We start from the raw sequence: 13880 nt of genomic DNA, 5'->3' as shown, positions 1-13880 counted from the left end.
CAAGCCCATGTGGAGTATGGATGAGAACATGTGGACCATGGTGGCACCTCGGGGGCTTTGCTGCACCAGCTGTGGAGACACTAGGACGGTGACACCTCCGAGGCAAGGGACAGGAGCCTTGTGAGGAGCACACTTCAGCTGCAGGGGCTGTGGCAGAGTCTGTGCAGAGGAAGAAAGGTGGCTGAGCTGCAGATGCTGCTCCCCAGAGATTCCAGCTCCTGCCCAGCCTTCTGTTCGCAACCCCGGCATGGCATCCCACAGGATCACGGGCCATCATTCCTGTCTCTTCCCCCTGCCATCGGTGCTGCCCATGCTGGTGTGGACACAGCCTGCTCAGGAGAAGAGACCAGCCCCCACAGCCAGCCCTGGCCTAAGCAATGAGGGGACATCCCAGGGCACCAGGGTGGTTTCCTGCAGCTGAAGAGGAAGGCTCCCCCCATCTCCCTCAACTCCAGCTCTGCATCCCCGTCTAAGCCCCAGATCAGAGCCATCATCCCATCCTGAGAGCAACATGGGTAAGGCCTCCAGGACCTGCTCCTGGCCCATCTCCTGGAGCCACCTGCCTCCACGTGGATGCTGATGGCTTCTCCTTACAGCCTTTGGAAAGAAGCCCTGGCTCAGGGCATTACCTCTCCGCTCAGCTCCAGGCTCAGGTGCTGGCAGCACTGCAGGGTCCTCAGCTAGCAGCAGGAACACCCTCATTTCGTGCTGTTCCCTCCGTGGACAAGGACCCTGTAGCACAGCCCAGTGTTGCCACAGTTGGATGTACAGGTAACACCATGATGGTAGGGCGCTGCCTGGTTCCATCTTGCTGCCTGTCCTGCCTTGCCTGGGTTTTACAGGGCATGAGCTACACCTCAGAGCATCTCCCACCGAGCTCTCGGGATTTTGCAGTGTCCCAGGGCAGGGATGTGGTGCAGGAGATGATGCTTCTGACACCCCCAGCCCTGAGCAGCCACTGGGGGCTGCAGCCAGGCAGAAGGAAATTGAGAGCCTTTCACCTGGAGGCCAAATCCAGACCTAGCTTAGCTCAGCAGGGACTAAAGTTTACAATCTGTGCCACGGAGTGACTGAAGCCCCAACCGAGGCAGCTCAGCCCTCTCTCAGAGCCCAGCACAAAGTCCGTGGTGGCAAAGACAAAACTCCTCCAGCCTTCTCTACTGGTTGGGATGGTCAGAGATGGAGACCTTGTGGCTGATCTCAGCCAGGGAGGCCCTGAGCTGTTCCTCCTGGTCACCAGCTTGAGGCAAAGCCCTGCTGCCTGCCCGTGCTCTTGGGCTGCCCATCACCAGCATAACAGGGCCCTCTCCGGCTTGAGTAAAACCTCCCAGACTCCATCCCTGCCCTGCACAGGGCTGTGAGACCCCTGCCCATGCCCACCTCCTGCCTGGGGAAGGACCTGTGCCCGGCAGCAGACCCACCTCTGCCTTGTGCTGCTCAGGAAAGGCCTCGGGCTCAGCCCTGCTGCCGCCTCGTGTTTCTGCCCTCTTGCTGCTTATTCCACCTGAGCTGTGACCTTCAGGATGGCTTCAAGGGATTGGGAAAGGGTTGCAGGTAGCAAACTAAAGGGGCTCAAGAAGAAATCTGGGCTGCTAAGTGTTCCTTCTTTAACATGCAAAACACACTTCAGCAGGAGCAAGGCTGGTTCTGGTACAGCCGTGACGGCAGAACCGTCCCTGCTCTTGATCCCAAGGTGAAGCTGAACCATCTCCTCCACTGCAAGCCAAGATAAGGCACTGTTGTGTCTGTCACAGCAGGGCTGGGTGCTTGGGAGAGATGTGTGCCTGGCTGCCTCACGTGAGCCTCTGCGAGCCTCTGCCCTGGTTTTGTGCTCATTTCCACTGTGTGGCAGTTCCCAGAAGTTCCCTGTTGTGTCAGCTCACTGCAGGCTGTGCTGTGGTCACTGCACCAGTACTGGCCTGGTGTCCAAGCCTGGCTCTGGAGCCCTTTGTGCTGCTCTGGCAGGAACCTCGTGCTTCCCAGCGCTGGATCACAAGTGGCAATCACTGCCTTAAATCAGGCACAGCACATGGTTTTGCTGCTGCTTCCCTTCGAGGTGCTACAACCCCTCCAGTGTCTGACCCGACGGAGCTGTGTGCCAGTGTCCGTGCCAACCGTTTCTCTGCTGTATCCATCCTCTGCCTTCCCTTCCCTGTGGTCCTTGATGCCGGTGAATAGCAATACCCACAGGTCACCAGCGATGCTGCAGTCCATGGCGCTCCTGGGATCCTGCACTGACGGGCAGGAGATGGCTCGGGATCCCTCAGTGCTGGGCAGCCCTTCCCTGCCTCCCCACCAGCTGCCCTTTCCCAGCTGGTCTCTGCAGAAAGGAGCTTTGAGTCCTCTGCTGCCCCTTGGTGCTCACTAAGCCTGGAGGAGTCAGGGAATTTTGAACTCTCCCTGGCAACAGGAGTGTGGAAAGTGGTTTGGTTGAATCTTGAGGTCCCCAAACCCATTTGAACTACGGACCTTGGTGGGTGGGGGAATGCAGGTTGCTGTCAAACCTGCTTCCACAGCACCCGACTTGAAACCCCCCCTCCCTCATCCGCTCTCCGGCGTTGTCTTCCTCTGTCCCAGGTTTCCGTTCTGTTGGATTCGGTGGTTACGATGTGCCTTTCCTTCTCAGGACCTGTTACAAATGACCTTTCTGCTCTTGTTTATGTTTAACATTTTATCTTTATCCCTCCCTCTGTCATACTATAAGACATGAACATAATGCATGGAATACAATACAATAAAAGTGTGGTTTAACTGACCCGCAGTGGCTGTGCCATACTGGGGGGAGGTGGGAGGAGGTGCCCATGGAACCAGGGCACCCCCAGCTCTGTCACCTCTGGGCTGGGTCCTGTCAGCTGACAGTCTGTTTCCTTTGCCAGCTGACGCTCATCAGCCCTCCTTGGAATTTCAGGCCACTCTTTGGGAGTTATCCTGCAAGTGCAGTCTCTGGTGAACAGTCACTCAGTGCTTGTGTCTGTTTTTTTTAAGATGTTTGAAAACATTAAGGCGAGAAAATATTTAAATATCCAGCTGCTGTGCTTGTCCAGAGCAAGGCAGGCAGGCAGGTGACTCAGAGGGACACAAGGCACTTCCCTCCTGGAGCCAGCACTCCTCAGCCCTGGGAGCACAGCCCGAGCACTCAGCACTCAGGGTCCAGCACAGTATTTGTGCCACTTTCTAACACTGAGTGGAGGCTGGAGTTTGGGTAACTCAACGTGCCAGGGAGGGTGGTGTGGAGAAGGGGCCCAGCTTATTTACAGTTATAATTTGATCCGAAGTGACAAGTGGCCCCGGGGCTGCAGCTCGAGCAGGCGGAGCAGGGTTTGCTGCTCCCCAGGGACAGCGCGGTAGGTTTGGGGCTGTAGCCGGGCTGTTGCTGGTAACATACTCTGTTTACATTCCACATTCCAGACAGTCCATGCTCCGGCCTGTCCCAGCAGTGCTGCACGTTCTGCCGGGCTGGGCACGCTTCCCAAACACCTCTTGTTCCTGCAAATGCGCCCTTAACCTCCAGCAAAACAGCTGCCCCCCCAGTTACAGCTGAACTGCAGCGGTGTGGGAGGGCCCTGCAGGCTGGAAGAGCAGCCTCAGGATCGCTGGGTAGGTGGAGGCAGCCAGGAGTTTGTTCTCTTGTCACATTGCATCACTTGGGAATAATGCTGTCAAAAAGAGGGGTTTTCCTAGTTCTGGGAGATGCAGAGCCAGCACCGCTCTCTCCTGAGGGCACATCTATCCCCAAGAGCAAGGAGGTTGCAGAGCAGGGAGCTGCTGTTTGTTAACGGAAAACTTAAAATTCCTGAGAAAAAGGCTCCTCTCCTGGGAGGAATCAGACTAGGAGCAAGAGGGGGCCCTGCAGAGGCACAAGGATCCCTTGTGAGATCACTATCCAAGCACCCTGGCACAGGTCCCCTTGGATGACCCTGCTGTGCTGGGGAGCGGACCTGGGGCCAGAGGCTGAGGGCAAGATGGTCCTGGGACACCCCCACAAAACCTTCAACATCCACTTCTGGTGGATCCACAGGAGCTGGGAGACCTCTGGCAGTACCTGCATTTCGTTTCTAGAGAAGCATTTGGGGATAAACTTTATATTGATTCGATGATGTCAGAGGTCTTTTCCAGCCTAAGTGATCCGGTGATTTATTCCTCCTCAGAGATGCAGCAGGGGAGCCTCCCCATTCCCTGCTCCTCTTTCGGGATCGATTAAAGGGGCCAAATTCACCCCAAAACGCCCATCCTCTCCTCTCTGCGAGGCGCTGCTCGAGGGGATCCTGCATCCATTCTCCCCTGCAGGGAGGGAACCACCTGGTCCTTTCGGAGCAGCAACACGAGGCAATGCTGAGGTCACCGAGCTCTGCCGACCCTCAGCCGGCGCTCCCGGCGCGGCCCGGCCGCACCCCCTCATGGCGGGGCCGCGGGGCAGGCCGGGACTCGCCGCCGCGCCCCTCCCACGGCCGGCCCGCTCCGGCGGCAGATCCCGGGCGGCGGGGCCGAGCCGAGCTCCCCGCGGGGTGCCCCGCCACCGGTGCCCGGGGCTGTGCCCGGGGGTCCCCCAGGGGTCCCGCCGCGGTGCCCGCCCGACCCCGCCGCCCCCGTTCCCGCCGGGGGACTACACACCCCAGAGGGTCGCGCGGCCGCGCGGTAGCGCGGAGCACCATGGGACTTGTAGTCCCTTCTCTGGTCTGATCCCGCCCCGCGCATCGGCCGCCGCCGCCCTCGCGCACTACATCTCCCGTCGGGCACCCCGGCGCGGCCGCGGCCCGCCGGTGGAGACATTTGCGAGCCGAGTGTCTCCAAGATGGCGGCGTGGGGAAGGAGGCGCGGTGGCCCCGGCGGCACCAACAGCGGCGGCGGCCGGGAGAGGTGAGGGGGCGGCGGGGGAACGGGGCGAGGGGCGGCGGGGGGATCGGGGCCGCGCCGCCCGCGGCTCCCCGCGGCCCCGCGGCGAGGGCGGGGGCGCCGCGAGGGGAGCGTGGCCGGGCGGGGCGGGCGCGGGACGCGGCCCCGCGGGGGCGCAGAGGGGCCGGGGGCGCCCGGCGGGGCCGGGGCTGGAGGGGCGGCCGCGGGCGGGGAAGGTCAGAGCCGCCCGAGGGGCGAAGGCGGCGGCGCTGCTCGTGGCGGGATGCGGCCTCGGGAGCCGGGAGGAGGAGGGCCGGCCCCGGGAGGCTCCTTCCGTCCACGGCTATTTTTAAAGGCGGGGAGGGAGCGGCGAGTCCTCCAGGGTGACCTCCTTCTGCCGGGGCCCGGCGGGCGCGGGGCTCGGTACCGCGCCCGCTGCTGCTGCCGCTGGGGCGGGAGAGCCGCCAGAGCAGGCTGGGACTGCCCGCGGAGCAGCGGTGGAAGTTTGGGAATCGGTAACTTTAAAATGGGAAGAAAGAGACAGAAAGAAATGTCACAGAATCACTTAGGGTGGAAAAGACGTCTGAGATCGTCGAGTTCAGCCTGTGACCGAACACCACCTTCTCAGCCAGATCAGAGTACCGAGTGCCTCACCCAGTCTTTCCTTAAACAGCTCCAGGGACGGTGACTCCACCATTCCCTGGGCAGCCTCTTCCAATCGGCCTTTCTGGGAAGAAATTCTTCCTGATGTCCGACCTATAAGCCTCCCCTGGCACATCTCAAGACAGTGTCTCGTTGAGCTACTTTAAAAATCTGTGTGCACAGTTCTCCACCTGCTGAAAATGTTTGGGTTTATCCTGCATTTCCTGACGTTGGCATTTTTCTGTCCTGCCCCAGGGCTGACTGATGCAACCGGCAGCTGCTGAAAGCTGCTGCAGTGTTTTGTGAGTTTTCTTTTGTCCTGCTGCCTCACCTCGAAACTCTGATATCCCTCTTAACTAGAAACTATGATATCCCTCTTAATTTTTGTTGTGGCTTTTCCTTCACTTTGTTCCCTTACTGCAATTCAGCACTATTTGCTTTGACGGTGTTGAATCTACACAGCCAAGGGAGAGCCACAAGTAGCCCTCAAAATTCTGGCGCTGATGTGAATTGCAGGAATGCTGTCTGTGTTCAGGGAATTCAAAAGTAATTGTACTGGAAGAGCCAATGGAATTTCTGCATCAGTGTGGTTCATATAAACAGCTAAGAATACCACAGTGGTAAAGCTGTCTGCACCCAGTGCTGGCACTGCCCCAGCACGGGAGGTGTGGAGTTTTCATGGGGATTTTTTCATGTGGCACAGACCTGTCCTCTCAGCAGAAGAGAAGGGGGGGAACAAAAAAGGTATGGAAAAGAGCACTTAATAACTTCAATAAAAATTATTCTTCCAGGGTGAAAACTGACGCAGACTTAAAAGTGAGTTCTTGCCGTGTAACTTCATCTGTGAACTGTACAATAATTGTTGTTTGAGGTGATTTGTTTTCAAAGCTGTGATTGCTCTTGATCTTATGATGAAAAATATTCATAAACACGAGTCACTCCATGAACCTGCTGCATATATTATTTTTCCTTTGCCAGTGAGAAGGAGATGGAACAGAACAGATCCACCACTGAGCAGCGTTTCACAATCTCCATCAAAAGAGATGGTGGTTTTTTAGGTGTCACCCTGTACAAACGTGACGGAGGATGATGTTTTGGGTGATGACAGCAAGGTGCTGCTCCTTCCTGGCAGCTGCAGAGCAGGAGATACACATGACAGGGCCTCTGCCTCTCCATGAGAGGCTGATCCCAAATCACACCTGCCTGTCTCGTTTGGCTGCTGCAGCACAGGTTGTGTACAGGCAGCGCTGACAGACCTGATGTCATCACATGATGACATGTGCTTTTTATAGGGTGAATACAGTTTTCTTACTCTGGGCAGGATTCTTGTCCAAAGACACATTCCTTTGAGCTGAATATGCTGATCCAGTTTTCCTCGTAACTGAGCTGCTTCAAGGAGTGTTTGTAGTTGTCAGCCAGACGGTCTAAAAGGCATCTGTGTGCCGGAGGTGGTGTGAGGAGACTCAGTACTGAATAAAATCCTGTCTGCTGTGAGACTAGAGCAGCTTTCATTTAAAAATATATATATAAAAAAAAGACCAGCAACTCTATCTGTGGAGACTGAATCCCTTCATAAATGGCTTTATTGATACAGAGAAGTCTGTAATTGGTCAAAAAGCACTTTCCTCGCTAGGAGTGAATGTAAGGACATTAATTTCAAAGGATGTTGACTGTTAACTCCAGCTGGCTCTGGTGGTGAAATAATAACATTCAACAAAAAAAACCAAAAACACTGAAGGGAACCAACTAAATATTTGTTTTTCTTCATTCTGGATAGACTCTTTAATGGAGACTGTCTAAAGGGAATTGTTGATCTGTAGACCAAAACAACTTTTTCATACAGAACAGACACTGGATTGTACTGGGTGTGTTTGTATAAAAGGCAGTGGACAGCGTGTCGTTTGTTCCCCTGGGAGATGTTCTGACAAACTCTGGAAAGAACAGCTTTCATGTCATCACCGCTGCCTGCACTGGCTCCTCTCTGCCCTTACTGAGCTCTCTCACTACCTGCACTGCTCAGATTTCTGGTACTCTGCTTGCAGCAATGATTGACCTATTTCCATCAGCTTGGCTAATCATTAGTTGACTTAAAATTGACACCTCCTCGTTGTCCAGGGGCTGGAGTTTGTTGTTATGGTTTGGTGATGTTTTCCTTAGTGTTCAGGGAATGTTCTGGTCCCTTGTTGAGGCTGCTTGACCATCTCCCCAGTGTTGTCCTGTCATTTTTCCTATTTGTGTTTAAGGTGCATCTTCTGAGCTAAGGTCTTGCTTTATTGCTAAGCTTTTCCTGTTCTTCCTCTGCTTTAATGCCCTCCTTAAGGCCCCAGGCCTGGAAGATTGTGGGGGCACTCAGCAGAGAAACAATTCCCCAGGTGTTTGAGCTGGGACATGTTAGTGCTTTCTGTGCACCATACCCTGAGTAGGAGCACACTCGTGAATATGACTTGGAGGTGGAATATTTCCACTGAGAATTAAAGCCAGTCCACAGCTCATTCCTTATTCTCGAAATTAAATTAAATTTCTTCAAGAAGGATTTATGTTGGAGGGAGGGAAGTTTAGTGTTTGAATTTGTCATGCCTTGACTCTGTTGACTTGCTCCAGCTTGGCTGAGAGGCTGACAATGCCCACAGACATACTCTGGCCATCTAGAATGTCTTTTGTTTTGCAGATCACTTGCACAACCAGCACAAAGCCCCTCTTGCACTGCTGAACTAGACTCTGTGTGCTGTTTGTGACACATCTTATCATACTGATGCAAGCCTTTCCTTTCTTACTGTCTTAACTACTGATCAAACCGGTCTTCATTTGCAGTTAATCTGATTGCCTGTTTGGTGCTCTGAGCAATACTGTTGCCCAGGAATATTCTCCTGTTTTAAAAAAAACTTTAATAAAACTCAACTTATGTGTTAAGGGAGGGGTTTAAAAGGAACTTTCTTTTGCCCAGAACTGCACCTGCGCTTTGTGCAGCTTGAGGTTGTTTCTAAGTGTGATCCTGAGCATTTTGCAGAACTGAGATAGTTGGATGACTTGAAACCCTCACCAAAACTCTGTCTGGCAGATTGAGGAATGCCATTAGGCTGAGGGCAACAAACTTGGGAGGCTCAGGCAGGTGAGCAGTGGCAGGAGGAGGCTGGGGGTTCTCCCAGGATGTTTTTAGGTGCCCTGTTCTCAGCACTCTGTTCCTTTGTTTCTCCCATTTCCAGTTGGCACCTGGCAAAACTGATGGTCTTTTCACATGGAGTGCCATTGTGCTTCCTCCTTGGAATGTTATTTCTTTATCCGCAGGAAAAAAAACTATCAAATTGAAACTTCCGTTGAATTGAATTGAAGCAGCAAGTTGCTGTTTTCAGGAGCCTGCTTCCAAGCTGGAGGCACAGAAATGGAGCTGCTCTGAGGGGTGGAACTTAAGGAAAAATTCTTCTCTGTGAGGATGGTGAAGCCCTGGCACAGGTTGCCCACAGAAGCTGTGGCTGCCCCATCTCTGGAAATGTCCAAGGCCAGCTTGGACAGGGCTTGGAGCAACCTGGGCTAGTGGAAGGTGTCCCTGCCCATGGCAGGGAGTGGAACTGGATGGTCTTTTAAGTTCCCTTCCAACCCAAACCATTCCATGATTTTATGAACTGCTGGAGCTGCTATTGTTCAGCAGCTGCAGCACCCCTCTCCTGGTGCTCTCTGATATTCCCATGTTAGGAAGACAATCCAAATGTAATTTGAACCTTACCCTATAGCTAACACAGACACTTCTGCCCCTCCTGCTGCTGTAGGTCTGTTAACAATGGATCCCTTATTTAAAACTTTGGCAATACCAAAATTTGACATTGGTGATTTTTAAGTGATTTACATCTTGCTGTGCCGAATAGTTCAGAGTTCTGTCACATTTCCCCACCCAGGCATTCATTCTGCAGCTGGAATGAGACACTAAAATTTCTCAAGTATAGAAAGCCCGAAGCTGCAATAGAACAAATATTTGGATATAAGGTCCAGAATTATTCTTACAGAACAACTGTACAACTTGTTAACTTAGCCCTCTTTTTTGGGGTGGGGAGACAGGTCCTGGAAAATCATTTGGTTCAGTAATAACAACTGCTTTTAGGTTCTGGTCTGTCTAGTAAACAGCCTGATGGGCTTCTGAACACCAGGCAGCATTTTATGTCTTCTGGAACTAGGTGCTCTCTGGTTATTTACTATTCTTTTCAATAAAACAGAGTTTATACAAAATCCCCACACTTGATGACTTGATGCCAGCTCAGAGTTGCTTGCACAGCTCTGCATTTGTGTTTGTCATGGCCAGGGGGTGGGTGACAAGCTCCAAAAGGCAAATTCCGTGGCCTCCAGTGTTTGAGCAAATCCAACTGCTTTGACTGGATTTGTTGGTTTGCAGCTGCTGTGTTCAATTGAAAGGCTGTGTCAGGAGAGATCGACTCTGTGCATTGAGGTCCTCGCTCCTACTCAGCTGAAACCTCCTCAAGCCCATGTATCTCATCTGTGTCTTTTTCTGTATCATCTGAAATCAAACCAGTTTTCAGCTTTTCTTGCTCTGGGGGCAGCCAGTGAAATCTGTGATACAGATTTATTCTGATTTTTAGAGGACTAATTTGAGGAAAAAGCACAGTCAGGGGGACAGACTTTTTCAGGGATGAAGCCTTTGTGTGGCTTAGTTGCCAGTGGTTTTTCTTTTCCAACAGAACATACTTTAAATTCTGCTTGTTTTGGCGTAGGAGGATTGTGCTTTTCTTGACTTTATTGTTATAAAGCCCCAGAGCCTGGCAAGCCAAAAGATTCCATTGGAGATGGACAGTGCTGCCTCTGGCCAATCTGTTGGATTCCTGCTCTCTGACAGGTGTTCATGGTATGGCTCTGCTTGTGCAGTGATGGCGAAAGGAAAAGGGGGTGTTCAGAGGGAAGGACAGCAAGGAGATCTCAATAAGGAGAAGTGAGGCTGATGGGTTAATGCCACCTGTCCTGGTGCTTAGCCTGGAAAAATCCCATGTAATGTAGTTACTGAATTCCTGGAGTTGGAAGCCCAGTTCCCATGGCTCTTGTACAGGCAGAGAAGGAATGGGCTCTCTTCATGTGTGTTTTCCCACTGATGGCAGGAGATCCTGGAGTGACAAGGCCACTGTGCTATTCCTAAGCCTCTGGGAATTTCTTAGTTGAATTTAGATTGTGCTTCTCTATCTTGCAGACCCATCTGCATGTTCCTAAGTATTACAACACACTGAAAGTGCTCCTTGGTAGGAAATACTAATTTTATCTGGAGGGTTGTGTTAGCACTGGGTCAGCTTCCAGCTCGAAAATGCCTTTCAGCAATAGCTTTTCCATGAAGTCATTATGCCCTAGTGAGTGGTTTCACATAGTCTGGGTGGTGGTGTGCAGAGTTACCTTAAGTCTCAGCATGTCTTTTGTAATAAAACTGGAGTTTTTGATTTGGAAGAAGCTGCACTTGGGCCACCAAGAAAAAGAGTCCCTGGCAGCAGCCATGACCAGCAGTGTCCTTAATGTCAGTGTAACATCTGCTTAACTGGTTCTTTGTTAGAAACTTCTTATATAGGTGCTTTCTTTAAATTTTTTTTTCTTTAAATACCTTCCAATTCACCACAGAACATCAGAGCCCACCACATCCTGTGCTAAAAGAGTTAATGGTAATTTCTCAAACAATGTCTGACAAGCTGATGGCCCTGAAGAAGCCCCTGGCATACACGGAATTCAGGTGGATTTTTATTTTTCTTTCTACCCATGAACAGGCCAAGGGGGAAATGCAGTGCAGAGAACTCAATAACTGCCTTGTAAGTTGAGTTTTCATTGTAGGTTATATAAATTCCAGCCAGACTTTCAATGAAATTGCTTATTACTCTGCTTTGGGAGAGGGTGGTGTCTCTCCCGTCCTGCTGATTGATGTTTGCTGCTGTTACAAACGCAGCTACTTCTGGCAACAGCTTGTAATTTAACAATATTCTTGATTACAGCTGGCCACTGCTCAATCCCCTTTGCAGCATGAGTGGAGCTGCACATTAAGGATAATGTTTGGCAACAGCAGCTTGTGAATGTGTATTTTTCTCCCTTATTTTCCAGTGCATGCACATAAGTACCACTGCACTAATGGAGCAAAAAGTGCTCCTTCCATTCTCCACATCAGCAGTGTTTTCCTCCTGGTATCAGGAGGGTCTAAATGCTGTTAGGATGAGGCTGTTTTGTCTGCTGAGATTAGGTCAAACGTGTGTGTGATTTGTTCTCTTTCTGCTAAAGGAATCTGCTAGATATTTTTATCCTTGAGAGGCCACGTGCTCAGTTTTGCTCTGGTTAAACACGAGTATGTCAGAAATAGTCATTTCTGCTTAGAAGGGAGGATTTTGCTGTGTTCCAAGGGATAGGTTTTTACCCTTTCTCAGGGCAGGTGAGCAGTCATAATCCTGATTCTTAGCAGTCTGTACATGAATGTGGCTGCAGCTGTGGTGATGTGGTGGAGGGTGAAGGGAAGGTGGAAACTGATGTGATTTCAGGTAGTTAAAAGCTCCTGCTCCAATACAAGTCCCGTGAATCCCCTGTCAGTAGGGAATGTGCTCCCAGGTAACACAAGCAGCTCTTTCTTCACTGCTAAAGCGTGTCTGGGTTAAAAATGTTCCTTTCTTGCTTTGCTGCATCCTACGTCAGGAGAGGGAGTGTTCTGCAACAGAGTGCTCTGCTGCCTTCCTCACCTTGTTTCAGCAATGTATCTTGGCCATCCTTGTTGGATTTGTTATGGATTTACTAGGTTGGGTTTACTATGGAGGACTAAATATCAAGCTTCATCAGTGGCAAGGAGGTAACTATTGTGGAGTGAAAGCAAACGTATTCATCTAGAGATGCTTCCCCTCTCAAAACCTTCCAATGCATTTTGTCCTCTTGATGGATGAGCTGCTGGGTTTATTTTCTATGAAAACTCCTGAAGTCTGTGTGGTTTGTTCAGTGGGGCATTATGGTCACTAAGGTGTGAGTGACACTTCCACTGTCTCCAGAGAAACTGCTTGGGTATCAGTGTGAGGAACCATTTCAGGACTGTCAACAAGATCCTATTTCTCAAATTGCTTTGTATCCCCCAAGTCAGGAAAAGGTAAGAAAAATATGTTGCCTTATTTTGGGATGAATTATTGTACAGCAGGTGTAATGAGCTGATGTGAAATGAAGCTTGAGTTCAAAAAGCTGCTGGTTGTGGAACACAGGCAGTGCCTGACCTTGAGGGGCTGCCCTCACTTGGGGCACTTCTCTGCTGCTCTCACAGCCGGGTGGGTGAACAGTCCATCCTTAGGCTCTGTCGTTTTAATTCCGAGTTTCCCGTTAACAGGGTCACCTTGTCCTCCACGGACTGTTACATTGTGCACGAGATCTACAACGGGGAGAATGCTCAGGACCAGTTTGAGTATGAGCTGGAGCAGGCCCTGGAAGCGCAGTACAAGTACATCGTGATCGAGCCCACGCGCATCGGGGACGAGACGGCCCGATGGATCACCGTCGGGAACTGCCTGCACAAGACGGCCGTGCTGGCGGGCACCACCTGCCTCTTCACCCCCCTGGCACTTCCAGTAGATTATTCTCACTACATCTCCCTGCCCGCTGGAGTGCTGAGCGTGGCCTGCTGCACCCTCTACGGGATCTCGTGGCAGTTTGATCCCTGCTGCAAGTACCAAGTCGAGTACGATGCCTATAAACTCTCCCGCCTGCCCCTGCATACGCTCACCTCGTCCACCCCCGTGGTGCTGGTGAGGAAGGACGACCTGCACAGAAAGAGACTGCACAACACGATAGCACTCGCTGCCCTGGTGTACTGTGTAAAGAAGATCTATGAACTCTATGCTGTATGACTTCAGCAGGGAAGAGAGAAACCCACAAAGACAAGTGTATTAAGACTCCCACAGTAACATTTTGTTTTTCCTCTTTGAGAAGCAGTGGAGACTGGGAAGGATTTGGTTTAATAGAGCTGTTATTTTTCAAATAACAAATCACTGGTGCACCAAGGTTTTTCAGTTCTTCGTTACACTTGAGATGTGGATGTGTGATGACTTGAGATCCGTATGTTAGGCCAGGGGAGTCCAATCCAGCAGCGGAATGTGGATGAAATAAAGCAATAGAAAGAGGGGGTGTGAGAGCTGCTTTTTTTTTTTTTTTTTTTTGGAAACAATTAAGTATATTGTTTAATTGTATTACACAGAACCAGCCAGAAGTTATCATTGACCATTAAAGGATGAGAATTTCAAATGCTTTTGCTCTCTTGTCACTGTTATCACAGTTCCCTTTGCTCTTGTGCTTCCTGGGGGTGGAGGCTTTGCTCTGAGAGTTGCAGTGGTGATAATTATTAATGCCTGGTCACACACAGACCTGATACTCCTCTTGTCCATTGCACATGGCAGCAGTGTCCATGTTACCTCACA

The 13880-nt window shown here is 51.3% G+C and overlaps 1 protein-coding gene across 1 annotated transcript; it reads left to right on the top strand.

Moving 5' to 3' along the window:
* Positions 1 to 4707: 4707 nt before the first annotated feature.
* TMEM11 (transmembrane protein 11) lies at positions 4708 to 13710 on the top strand. The gene is made up of 2 exons (XM_051779258.1): positions 4708 to 4857; positions 12797 to 13710. Exons 1-2 carry the CDS (start codon positions 4793 to 4795, stop codon positions 13311 to 13313), a joined length of 582 nt encoding a protein of 193 aa, XP_051635218.1. The 5' UTR covers positions 4708 to 4792; the 3' UTR covers positions 13314 to 13710.
* Positions 13711 to 13880: the final 170 nt, after the last annotated feature.

Source organism: Manacus candei, unplaced genomic scaffold (assembly GCF_025592945.1).
Source record: "Manacus candei isolate 608988 ecotype Guabito, Panama unplaced genomic scaffold, ASM2559294v1 h1tg000002l, whole genome shotgun sequence".
In the NCBI taxonomy this organism is placed as follows: Eukaryota; Metazoa; Chordata; class Aves; order Passeriformes; family Pipridae; genus Manacus; species Manacus candei.
The sequence above is the reverse complement of the archived record's forward strand: the minus strand, read 5'-3'. Positions and strand labels throughout refer to the sequence as shown.